Source organism: Anolis sagrei, chromosome Y (assembly GCF_037176765.1).
Source record: "Anolis sagrei isolate rAnoSag1 chromosome Y, rAnoSag1.mat, whole genome shotgun sequence".
Taxonomy (NCBI): Eukaryota; Metazoa; Chordata; class Lepidosauria; order Squamata; family Dactyloidae; genus Anolis; species Anolis sagrei.
This window is the reverse complement of record NC_090035.1, coordinates 72,615,299-72,628,561: the sequence shown is the minus strand read 5'-3', so window position 1 is coordinate 72,628,561 and position 13,263 is coordinate 72,615,299. Positions and strand designations below refer to the sequence as shown.

Sequence of the window (13,263 nt, the reverse complement as noted above, 5' to 3'; positions counted from 1 at the left end):
GATTGAGATTCTGGGTTTAAGCCTGCCACTTTTGGACTCATGCTTGCTGGGGTGTTTCTGCAAGTATCTCTGTACATCTTGGAAAACTATTTCTTGATTTAACCCAGCTCGTGGGCAAGAGAGATAGGGCTTTCTCTGCAATTGCTCCCATTTTTGGAACACTAGAAGCAATCATACGAAAGCTGACTGGCACAACCTGGGGATCACAACCAGACGCAGTGAAGACATCTGCCCTTGCGCTATGCTACTCTGCTGCTGAGTATGCATGCCCAGTGTGGAACACATCTCACCACACTAAAACAGTGGATGTGGCTCTTAATGAGACATGCCGCATTATCACGGGGTGTCTTTGCCCTACACCACTGGAGAAATTATCCTGTTTAGCCAGTATTGCACCACCTGACATCCGCTGGGAAGTAGCAGTCAATAGTGAAAGGACCAAGGCAGAGACATCTCCAGCTCATCCCCTATTGGGTATCAGCCAGCATGTCAACAACTTAAATCAAGACATAGTTTTCTTAGACCTACAGAGACACTCGCTGGAACACCTCAACAAGCGAGAGTCCAAAAGTGGCAGGCTCAAACCCAGAACCTCAACCAATGGCTGATACCAAGTGAGAGACTCCCCCCTGGGCACACAGAAGACTGGGCGACTTGGAAGGCGCTGAACAGACTGCGCTCTGGCACCACGAGATGCAGAGCCAACCTCAAGAAATGGGGCTACAAAGTGGAATCCACGACATGTGAGTGTGGAGAAGTGCAAACCACAGACCACCTGCTGCAATGCAACCTGAGCCCTGCCACTTGCACAATGGAGGACCTTCTTGAGGCAACACCAGAGGCACTCCAAGTGGCCAGCTAGTGGTCAAATGACATTTAATCAACTACCAAGCCTGCAAACTTTGTGTTTTGTTTGTTTGTTTAAAAATGCAATACAATTGTTTGGTTTGCTCCTGGCACGATAGATAAATAAATAAAGTATATGGCCAAAATACACAAAGGAGCCCCTGGTGGCACAGTATGTTAAAGTCCTGAGCTGCTGAGCTAGTTGACCGAAAGGTCGCAGGTTTTATTCCGGGGAGCGGCATGAGCTTCCGCTGTCAGCTCTAGCTTCTGCCAACTTAGCAGTTCGAAAACATGCAAATGTGAGTAGATCAATAGGTACTGCTCCGGCGGGAAGGGAACGGCGCTCCATGCAGTCATGCTGGCCACATGACCTTGGAGGTGTCTATGGACAATGCAGTCTCTTTGTCTTAGAAATGGAGATGAGCACTACACCCCAGAGTCAGACATGACTGGATGTAATGTCAGGGGACAACCTTTACCTTAGAATCAAAGAGTTGGAAGAGACCTCATGGGCCATCCAGACCAACCCCCTGCCAAGAAGCAGGAATATTGCATTCAAATCACCCCTGACAGATGGCCATCCAGCCTCTGTTTAAAAACTTCTAAAGAAGGAGCCTCCACCACACTCCGGGGCAGAGAGTTCCACTGCTGAACGGCTCTCACAGTCAGGAAGTTCTTCCTCATGTTCAGATGGAATCTCCTCTCTTGTAGTTTGAAGCCATTGTTCCTTGTCCTAATCTCAATGGAAGCAGTAAACAAGCTTGCTCCCTCCTCCCTGTGGCTTCCTCTCACATATTTATACATGGCTATCATATCTCCTCTCAGCCTTCTCTTCTTCAGGTTAAACATGCCCAGCTCCTTAAGCCGCTCCTCATAGGGCTTGTTCTCCAGACCCTTGATCATTTTTGATCATACCTTTTTTTGCTGTCGCACGCTGGGCCTGTACATCAGACTATAGACAGGACATAAATTCTGTGTGCCCAACGGGACGCCGGGGCTGCCTCAGATTAAAGGCCTTTGGATTTCCTTAAAACACAGAGTCTTTAGATTGCTTAAAGGTTCAACAATGTTCTTTATTAAGGAAAACAAACGGGTACTTTCAAGCTTTCTTAACAGTCTATTGGCTCTTGCAATCTTGTCCACAGGGAACAGGCACTATCTTCATAAACTGTACATTAACTAATGGGGAAATCCTTAACTTCTAATCTGGGCAATCTGTCTTTGCCTCTGTTGGCGTGGAGCCCCTACACCCGGTACCAACTGCGTCTGGCTTCCGTAAGCGACCCTTACCAAGCAGAGCTTTGTAGACTTCCAGGGGAAAAGAAGGAGTTCAGATTTCAGTGATGGCTGGCTGAAGTCCTTCAGCAAAGGAGCTGTAAAGCTGTAAAATCCTCAGCCAAGCTGTGGGGCCTTTTCTCCCCGGCCAAGCTGTAGGCTGTATAACCCCAGCCAAGCCAAGCTGTAGGCTGTATAACCCCGGCCAAACCATAGAAGACAAAGCTTTCTACAGGAGCTCTTGGTTTCATGTCCTGTATGGAAAGCTGCTCTGTGTGGACTGACTCAAAAAGGTTCCTATTCCCTCCAGAAACCCAAAAAGGAGGCGGGACCAGGGAACCTAACTATAATTGACAAGTGGCTTGCCCTATGATTGCAGCCAAAAGAAGACACCTATGTGCAGAGTCCCTGAAACTTAGGACTATAAGAAACATTAAATGCAAAGCAAACAAAATTGGAGTTGTACCTGCACACCTTTACCTATACAAAATTTGCCCATGCCTGCATTCATTGCATGGCTCCATAGCAGTGGTGCAAAAAAAAAAAAAAAACTAAACAAAACTGCATGAATTCTACAGTGCAGATGCATTGCACTTCCACTGCTGACCACTAGAGGGGGGTCGTTTCCAACAGAAAAAAAATATCCGCAGCGTTAGTGGCTAATTGAAAGCTTAAGGAAGGAGGAGGAGGAGGAGGAGGAGGAGGAGGAGGCAGATTGTGATTGGCTGCTGCGTTGGCCGTCACGCGACCCTCCTCAGCGAATGGGAGGCTCTCTCTCGCGCTCCCTGCGTGCGTCGTTTCCGCTTCCGGTCCAGGCGCTGAGAAGGGAAGAGGCGTCTCCTGTCCTCTGAGCCTCTTGGCGACGCGGTCGGGGCTTCGGCCGCCGGAAGAAGGAGGCTCTTCGGAGGCAGGTGAGAAGAGGGAAAAGGCCCAGGAGGGGATTCAGAGCCGGCTGGGCGTTCCCTGAAGGGAGTGCCTTTGCCCCAGGCTCATTCTCTCACTCTAGCTCAGGCCTGGGCAAACTTAGGCCTTCCAGATGTTGTGGGCTTCAACTCCCACCATTCCTAACAGCCTCAGGCCCCTTCCTTTTCCCCCTCAGCTTAAGCGGCTGAGGGGGAAAAGGAAGGGGTCTGAGGCTGTTAGGAATGGTGGGAGTTGAAGCCCACAACATCTGGAAGGCCTAAGTTTGCCCAGGCCTGAGCTAGCTGCATTCATACCCGGTATATCTTGCTTTGGAGCTTCTATAGGCACATATCTTTATTATGTGATGTGTCATATTAGGCATGCACAAACTTCGGCTTTTCATGTGGGCTGTTAGGGATTGTGGGAGTTGTAGTCCAAAATGCAAAACTATGGTGAGGTGGATCTGTAATTGGTTAAATGAACGAACCCAGAGGGTGATTCTCCCCAATGCTTCCTCTTCATCCTGGAAAGAAGTGACGAGTGGAGTGCCGCAGGGTTCTGTCCTGGGCCCGGTCCTGTTCAACATCTTTATTAATGACTTAGACGAAGGGTTATTATTATTATCTCCGAACGTATTCTCCCCTACGAACCATCAAGACCACTAAGATCGTCTGGAGGGGCCCTGCTCTCGGTCCCACCACCTGCACAAGCACGGAGACAGGGCCTTCTCGATGGTGGCCCCTCGACTTTGGAACACCCTGCCATTAAAGATCAGAACTGCCCCCTCCCTCATGACATTCAGAAAACTAACAAAGACCTGGTTGTGGAACGCAGCATTTGACAACTGATTTAATTCTTTGCCCACATGAAAGGAGGATGATGAATGGGATTGCGATGGTGTTGGACGATTTGGCTCTTTTAACTGTGATGATAATGTTTTAATGTGTATGGTGCTGATATTTTAATCGTGTAATGAAGTGGCATTGTGTTGTTATTGTATATTCTTTGTATGTTAACACATGTTGTGAACCGGTCCGAATCCCTCTTTGAAGGTGAGAGGGTCGGTATATAAAACCTCGAAATAAATAAATAAATAAATAAATATTATTATTAAACTTTATTTGTACCCCGCTAGCATCTCCCGAAGGACTCGATGCGGCTTACAAAGGCCAAGGCCTCAACACACAATATAACATTACAAAACCTAAAGCAAATTTAAAAACAATTAAAGCAATATAAACCACAAGCAATAAACAATACACTAAGACACAATAAAACTGGGCCGAGCCAGAGTAAAGGGTACAGGATTAAAAGTGCTGATGTGACAGGAGGTATGTAGGATTATAGGGCAAGTGCAGTGTGCGGTGTTAGATGACATGATCATCAAGTTTGCAGACGACACCAAATTGGGAGGGATAGCCAATACTCCAGGGGACAGGAGCAGGATTCAAGACGATCTTGACAGATTAGAGAGATGGGCCAAAACCAACAAAATGAAGTTCAACGGTGACAAATGCAAGATACTCCACTTTGGCAGGAAAAATGAAATGCAAAGATACAGAATGGGGGACAAGGCCTGGCTCGAGAGCAGTACGTGTGAAAAAGATCTTGGAGTCCTTGTGGACAGGAAGGTGAACATGAGCCAACAATGTGATGTGGCGGCAAAAAAAGGCCCACAACATCTGGAGGGCCCAAGTTTGCCCAGGCCTGAGCTAGCTGCATTCAGATCCGGTATATCTTGCTTTGGAGCTTCTATAGGCACATATCTTTATTATGTGATGTGTCATATTAGGCATGCACAAACTTCGGCTTTTCATGTGGGCTGTTAGGGATTGTGGGAGTTGTAGTCCAAAATGCAAAACTATGGTGAGGTGGATCTGTAATTGGTTAAATGGACGAACCCAGAGGGTGCTCACCAATGCTTCCTCTTCATCCTGGAAAGAAGTGACGAGCGGAGTGCCATCTGCAGGGTTCCGTCCTGGGTTCGGTCCTGTTCAACATCTTTATTGATGACTTAGACGAAGGGTTATTATTATTATTATTATTATTATTAAACTTTATTTGTACCCCGCTAGCATCTCCCGAAGGACTCGATGCGGCTTACAAAGGCCAAGGCCTCAACACACAATATAACATTACAAAACCTAAAGCAAATTAAAAACAATTAAAGCAATATAAACAAAAAGCAATAAACAATACACTAAGACACAATAAAACTGGGCCGGGCCAGAGTAAAGGGTACAGGATTAAAAGTGCAGGATTAAAATTGATAGGGGGTTGGACTTGCTGACCCATGTAGTGTCTTCTCTTTTATGCTATGATTCTGTAATTCTCACTCTGCTTTTGACATTTATGTAAATACGTATATATGTGTGTTTGCAAATATGTATGTGCATGTGTTCCATAATCTCCCACTTCAATTGTCTGAGTCAAGAGTCAAACTTTTTGAATAGAGGTCTCTCAGACTGTTGGGATGTGTGTGTCAGACTATAATTTGTTGCTGCTGCTGTTGTGTGCCCTCAAATTGTGTCAGACTTAAGGCGACCCTAAGGCAACTCTGTCACAAAGGTTTCTTGTCAAGATTTATTCAAAGAAAATTTGCCTTTCTCTTCCACCCAGTGGGTTCAGAGCCATAGTCCGAGGTTCAAACCACTACGCCACACTTTATGAATTCCTTCCCTCTCTTTTTTTCTACCTCCCTCCCTTTCTCCTCTTCCTTCTTTAACTGTTTCCTGCCTAAAATTTATTTCTTGCTTTTTCTCCTTCCCTTTCTTTTTCCTGTCTCTCTTTCTTTCTTTCTCTTTCTCCTCCCTCCCTATGTTTTGGAAGGAGCAAGAATGGAATGGAGAGGATTTACTCAATTTTGGAAGGAGATAGAGAAAAGGAAAAGAGAGTTAAGGAGCAAGAAGGAAGTTCAGAGAATCCCTCCGTTTTGGAAGGAGATAGAGGAGAGGAAATAAGAGTTAAGGAGCAACAAGGTGGTGATAGTGGGGCGTGAATGGCAGTGGCAGTTTAGGGTAGGGGCCAGGGAAATGACCTTGGTGGGCTGGATCTGGCCTGCTGGCCATAGTTTGAGGACCCTTGGTCTAAGGCAGTGGTTCTTAATCTGTGTGTCCCTAGATGTTTTGGCCTACAACACCCATACATCTCAGCCAATTTATCAACTGTTAGGACTTCTGGGAGTTGAAGGCCAAAACATCTGGGGACCCACAGGCTGAGAACCACTGGTCTAAGGGTTTCCAGTGTGTGGACTGCAGTGTGGGGGGCAGGCATTGTACCATAACAACACAATTCTTTTTGACAGATTTCCTCCTCTTTAAGAATTGATTGATCCTCTGTCAGTTGCTTAGGCACCTGCCTGGCACACACTTTACAGAACTGAAGGCTGTCAGGAATCAGGGCGTAGGCAGATCCAACATTCAGCTTCCCTGCAACTTCTTCAGCTATTCTTCTTCTGCTTTTGCAAATCAGTGCCAGAGTTCTTTCTTTATTCGTTGTAGCTGGCTTTCAAGAGTACTCTGCATCAGTCACACCAGCATGGCCGTTTATGAACATTTCAGTCCACTCATAGATGACTCTATGAGAGAAAACTTTATCCCCACACTGAGTACACATACGGAGATGAATTTGTGCTCCTCACACACTTTCTGCCTACAAAAAGCAAATGACAAAATTCTGTTCGTCTTTGGTGCAATGTATACATTTCACAGCTATCTTCGCGCACAGTGTGACAACTCTTAAACTAAATTGCAAGTTTAACTGACTTTCCAGGCTTTCCTCCCACCCTCACCATTTGCAATGAAAATATAAACATGCAGAAACTGTTTGAAGGCATCTTGTATAATTTTATAGGTATATATGCATATATAAGGTTCTACGCACACACACATACATATATCTGTGTGCTTATAAAAGCTTCTGCATACATGCAGGGCATCTCTCAAAAATGTATAAACCCGTAACAGATTATAATCTTGCAAATGTATGGTGGCTCATGGAGCACACCAAAAAGTTTAAAAGAAAATCGGTTTGTGCTAAATAATAATAATGGGTTGCTGTGAGTTTTTTGGACAGTATCGCCATTTGTCAGTAGTGGAACATGGCCATACAGCCCAAAAAACTCACAGCAGTCCAGTGATTCCAGCCATGAAAGCCTTTGACAACAAACAAATAATAATACTTTTATTTCTTACCAATAAAAGTAATTTGCTTGAGGCAAATTACAACATAGCTAAAAATCATAATCATAATGTAAAATATATTAAAATATATTTCTACAAAATACATATATTAAAATTCACAGAACTATGATTAAAATATAGTGGAGACAAGACGCAAGCAATATAGATTATGGCAAAACTTGATTGTAGATTATAGCAAATTATAAATTACAGAACAGCTGTTGATGGTATTTATCATGAAAAACTATGGCTTGCTCTTAAAATAAATGAGGTCCTGGTAATCTATATTCAGGACAAGAGGCTACTGTCAGGACAGAATATGGAGAAATGGAATGGTTTCCAGTTGAAAAGTGGTTAGGCCAGACTACATTTTATTGTCCTCTTTATTTATCTAGTATGCTGAATATAACATTCCAGCTGGATTAGGCTTGGAGGAAGTAAATGCATTAACAACAACAAGCGAGAGTTCACTAAAGAGGATTCGTTCTTGTGATACAAGAGTTTTTCCTGGTGAACGTTTTGGGAATTGCTGATTCAAATTGTTGCAATTTCTTCAGGCAAATGCTTAATGAGGATTCCCACATTGCCAGCACCCAAACTTTATAAGAGTTATATGGAAAGGCACACTCTCTCTGTGTGTGAGAGAGACAGATAGACAAACAGAGGGAGAAAGTTTTGACTTTTCCCCTTTTACATCTTCGTGTGCTTTTCTTCTCCTCAACAGCTTGGAAAAGGGCAAGATGTGGCACGAAGCCCGAAAGCATGAGCGGAAGCTCCGTGGGATGATGGTGGATTACAAGAAACGCGCCGAACGTCGAAGAGAGTATTATGAAAAGATAGTGAGTGTTTTCCTTATGGATCTGCAATCTAAAAAGAGGGTTGGCAATGTCTCATGGTATCTCATGGCTGTTCGCCAATGTAGAATCTCAGTCCTTGTTTGAGGGAGACTTTTACAATTTGGATACCACTATAGAGGAGACCCTCTGCCCAGTTGCTCCTGTCTACCTCAAGTAATGAGGACACATAGAAGGACCACTGCAGATTTTCTCCTGGTGGCTGAATTTTGTTCAGAAAAGCAGCCTCGTATATTGGGAAGGGATGACTATAAAAGACGTTTCTATGGGTGCCCTGTTCTATAATATCAAACTCCTAGACCATCCCAGTGGGGGTTATGCCATTGTAGTTCTTCCTTATTACTCCCCCCCCCCCCCACCACCACTTTGTCCCCACAATCCTGACAGCATCTAAGGAAAATGTTTGTAAGGATTATTTATTTATTTGAGAAATTTATTTATCGTCTTTTCCCAAGGACTCAAGACAGTTTACAGCAATTGTTAAAATATACAATGTATTAACATTAAAATAATATTTAAAAAGTCTAAAAATTCACAAGGAAATGTAATAATCAGTATAAAGTTTGGAAGCTCCAAATAGTCCCAATGGGTGGCAGCCAGATTGTTAACCTGAGTGGAAAACAGGGAATGTACAACACCCTTTTACGTCAGTAATACTGGCTGCTAATTTGCTTCCAAGCACTATTCAAAGTTCTGGCCTTAGCCTATAAATTCCTAAATGGTTCTGGTCCAGCTTACCTGTCCAAACATATATCTATTTATTTCATATCAAAAGCATTGTATAAATTAGTATAAAACTGATAAAAATAGAAGGAGCACAAGTGGCTAAATAACTTTTGACCAAAAACGGGCAACTACAGACCACACTATCTGTAGCCTCCAACAATGCTTCCTCTGTACATGAGGCAGGACATTGCATACAAGCATACAGATGTGGAGTTGTCTGTTCTGCTCCACAGTTGCAGAAAATGGAGGATTCTTTTAGGTTGTGCCATTTTGCCACGTTCTCCAAACCCCAAAGCATTGCTTTTAAACATCTCGCTTTATGATCTGGTGCAATTGTTAAGATCTTCTGGGGAAGCCCTGCTCTCGGTCCCGCTCCCATCACAGGCGCTGTTGACGGGGGCAAGAGACAGGGCCTTCTCGGTGGTGTCCTCACAGCTGTGGAACTCCCTCCCCAGTGACATCAGAACAGCCCCTCACTCTTAAGCTTCAGGAAAAATATTAAGCAAGCCTTTGGGGATCAATATGACCCATACATATGACAGAACTTGTATAAGAGCAGCGGAAGCAATTGGTTTAATGTTTATAATGTTAAGTTGATGCTAGACCTTTGATATATTTTAATCATCTGAAAGATTATTTATAATTGATACGTTTATGTTTTTACAGTTTTATAATATTGTGTTTTACTGTTATTGTTATTGTCTGAATCTGGCATTGAATTATTGCCATAGTTTGTAAGTCGCCCTGAGTCCCCTTTTGGGGGTGAGAAGGGTGGGGTATAAGTACAGGAAATAAATAAATAATAAAGTGATAATTATCTTTTGAAATAAACAAGTGGGCTGGAGCTTAGTGTTTGTAAGAATGTAAGTTTTGGATACAGAGATATTTCTAGATCATGCTTGGAAGGGTACTCTGATATTGAGAGTCAGTATTAAGAGTTACTGCCAGAGAGTGTAGATAATAGACATTGGTGATCTGACTTTCTTTAAAAGAGCCGCCTCTGTCATACTTCTCTTCCAGAAAAAGGATCCAGCCCAGTTCTTGCAGGTCCATGGCCGCGCATGCAAAGTCCACTTGGATTCCGCTGTGGCTCTTGCAGCTGAAAGCCCTGTGAATATGTAAGAAGCCTTCATGCTCTGAACTGACAGATTGGGAAAAAACAGTGTGGTGTAAATGAAGAACAATTGCATTTGTTTGATGTATTGTATCTCCATTGTTTCTTGCAGGATGCCATGGCAGGGAGATACCAACAATATGATTGACCGTTTTGATGTACGAGCCCATTTGGACTATATCCCCATGTACACTCCTCCACTGTTGAACCCAATGTAAGGTGTTTTTAAAATATTTTGATTCCAAGATACAAACTCTTTCTTTGTTTCGATCCCAAGATTCAGACTTTTCCTAACCGCTGTGCTTTTTTTTTTTAAAATTAGTTTGTTAAGTTATAATTTGTATTAATATGTTGGGTTATATAAATTTTGTTATTATGGATATATTGTTGCATTCGGGCATTGAATGTTTGCCTTTTATGTTTGGAATCCGCCCTGAGTCCTTTTGGGGAGATAGAGCGGAATATAAATAAAGTTTTTATTATTATTGTTGTTGTTGTTGTTGTTTACATAAAAAACGATTAATTGGAGGCTGAAAATCAGAAAGAGAGCTTTCATAACTAGGTTTGACTTCCAGTTAAATCTGTCCTACTCCATATTTTCCCCAGGAGTGTGACGCTGCTATATATGAAAAAAAATGTACTTCTTGGCTTAGGATGACTGAATATCAAGATTTTGAGAATTTTTGTCTAGGATTATTAATGTACTACAGAGTAAATGAGGCCACTTTGATCCTGTTCAAACAACCATTTTTGGATTCAACCAGTATCCAAAATCTCTGAAACATTAGTGTTAGTGCTAATCAAAGCTATATCAAAATTGAAAGTTCAAAACTTCTAAACGTAAAAAAATAATAAGAACATAAGCCCTGGACTTGTCTAACTCAACTTCTGAGTATGCCTGTCCTGTTTGGCACAAGTCTGCCCATGCAAAGCAGGTGAACATAGCATTGAATGAAACATGCAGAATAATCACAGGATGTTTCAAACCTCCACCTTTTGATAAACTCTACAATCTAGCTGGCATTGCCCCCCCCCCCCCCCCGGCCGCGATGTGCAACGGGATGTTGCTGCTAACTGTGAGAGAAGTAAGTTTGAACACTGTGAAAGCCACTTACTGCATGGCTAGCAGCCTCCTACCAGTAGACTCAAATAAAGGAAACGTTTCATGGGAACCACCACTCCTCTTAATGTTCTCCTAGCAATAACAAGAGTATTCCTCTGGGCAGCTAGAGCAGGAAATCCCAATTGGATGGTCCCCCACGAGGGTCCTCCTCCAGGGGCATACCAAGAATGGGCAACTTGGAAGTCCCTGAACAGACTCAGAATTGAAGTGGGCAGATCAAAAGACAACCTGGCTAAATGGCACTACCTAGAAGAATCCTCCACCTTGTGCAACTGTGGAGCAGAACAGACAATTCCACACTTGTATGCTTGTCCACAGTGTCCTGCCTCATGTACAGGGGAAGAATTGTTGAAAGCTGCAGACAATGCAGTCACTGTTGGCTGTTTTTGGTCAAGGAGTATTTAGCCGCTTGTGCTCCTTCTATTTTTATCTGTTTTATATTTATTTATGCAGTGATTTTGATACGAAAAAATGAATAAAATAAAAACATAAAACCCACAAAATTTATTCTTTATGTTGTTACTCATTTCTCATTAAATTTAAAAAAGAGATTTAAAAAGCTAAAATTGCCTTCCAGTAGTCACAAATGGACAAAAGAAAGACAGTAATTTTGATAAACTTATTGATGTAGTTGTTTCACTGATCAAAGAAACATTATTCTCCCTTCTACTTTTACAGATCCCAAGAAAATGAGTCTGATGAAAGGAAATGCAACTATGAGAGATACAGAGGTTTGGTGCAGAATGACTTTGCTGGCAGTAAGTTCTCATAGATTTTTCGAATCCCTCTTGAACTTTTTTACCAACATGGCAATTGGGCTAGCTAGCTGGGGAGGTGGGGGGGGGGGGAGAGGACTTATGCAAATTGCTATCTAAAGAAGGATTTCTTCCAAACTGCAGTCATTATGTGGGTAAGGAGTAGCATGAAGACACCATCAAGGTGTGAGAGAGGTTGCTGTATATTTTTCTTGCAATTGTCTCTCTTTTATTAAATCAAGTTTTGAGAAGTCTTTGTCTTAACCTTTGTCTCATAGTCTCAGAAGAACAATGCCTCTATCAGATCTATATCGATGAGCTGTACGGGGGGCTCCAGAAGCCAAATGAGGATGAAAAAAAGAAGTAAGTGTTTATACTTTGGGGTCAGTGAGATAGGACTGAGTTGTCCTGGAGGGGAGAGTACATGATTCTGGCTTGTACTATTTTATTTGGTCGAAAGGGCTGCCTTGAGCTGGGAAAAATGGTACTCCCAAACATTTGGAGGATTCCCAAGGCACTTAGTATTGTTGTTATTATTATTATTATTATTTCCTGCCTTTTCTATTTTAAAAGAGACTTAAAGCGGATAAACCATTGACTTGCACATTGTCCTTGACTTAAGGACTTGTATCATTTTCAGTTAATCAATAGATAGATAAATTTTATTATGGTCCAGAGACCCTTAGCACACTGTAGCATTTAATCAGTCATCCAAATATTGGTTCTAATAATAATAATGTTGTTGATGATGATGTCCAGTCACTGACCAACACAGTCAGAATCTTCAACACTGGCATCAGTATGGAGTTTGGCCTAGACAAATGTGCCACAGTGGCATTGAATAAAGGGAAAATTTAACACAGCGAGGGCATAGAGATGTCAAATGGACAAACCATAAAGTACAATCAGCCTGAAGCCTATCAGTGTGTTTTTCTTCTTTTTCTCTCCAGGTTAGCAGAAAAAAAGGCCTCTATTGGCTACACGTATGAAGATAGCACAGTGGCTGAACTTGAGAACCCATCTGAGAAACGACCTGAGGAGGAAGACTCTGAGGAAGATAGCAACACAGATGAGGATGAAGTCATCCCTGATATTGGTACACCTCCAAGAAACTATTGCTATTTGGCACTGGGCCTTTATGAAATTGGGCGGTGACAGGAAGGCATGAGAAAGGAATGGTGCATTTGAATCTTCTTGACTCTTTACCTTCTTTGCTCCCTATGCTGGATTCATACTGTCTAGGGGTGATAAAAATTGTCACATTTGGGAAGCCCCACGTTGAGAACGTTTTGGAAAAATGGCATTCATAACTTTTTTGAAAGGAAAAATGATGTCATATAATTTTGGCAATTGTGAATATCCATGAACATCTGGAAACACCATTTGAAAACCACTAGTCAAGGAAAGGCATGACCTTGTTAGGAGTCAACCCTTTGAAAAAGTGATGTTCACAAGCATTCATGCAATGGCACAGAGGTAAATCAGC

General features: G+C 42.6%; 1 protein-coding gene across 2 annotated transcripts in view; it reads left to right on the top strand.

Moving 5' to 3' along the window:
- Positions 1 to 2,912: 2,912 nt before the first annotated feature.
- The window catches only part of LOC137095711 (CLK4-associating serine/arginine rich protein-like), a 32,528-nt gene continuing 22,177 nt past the window's right edge, over positions 2,913 to 13,263 (top strand). For both annotated transcript variants that reach the window (XR_010908885.1, XM_067462510.1), the window contains exons 1-7: positions 2,913 to 3,032; positions 7,930 to 8,044; positions 9,806 to 9,903; positions 10,012 to 10,113; positions 11,701 to 11,780; positions 12,056 to 12,140; positions 12,728 to 12,873. Coding sequence is in view for 1 of the 2 variants with exons in the window: in XM_067462510.1 (XP_067318611.1) it covers positions 7,946 to 8,044; positions 9,806 to 9,903; positions 10,012 to 10,113; positions 11,701 to 11,780; positions 12,056 to 12,140; positions 12,728 to 12,873 (610 nt within the window). In the remaining variant the exon portion in view is untranslated. The remainder of the gene's footprint in view (positions 3,033 to 7,929; positions 8,045 to 9,805; positions 9,904 to 10,011; positions 10,114 to 11,700; positions 11,781 to 12,055; positions 12,141 to 12,727; positions 12,874 to 13,263) is intronic.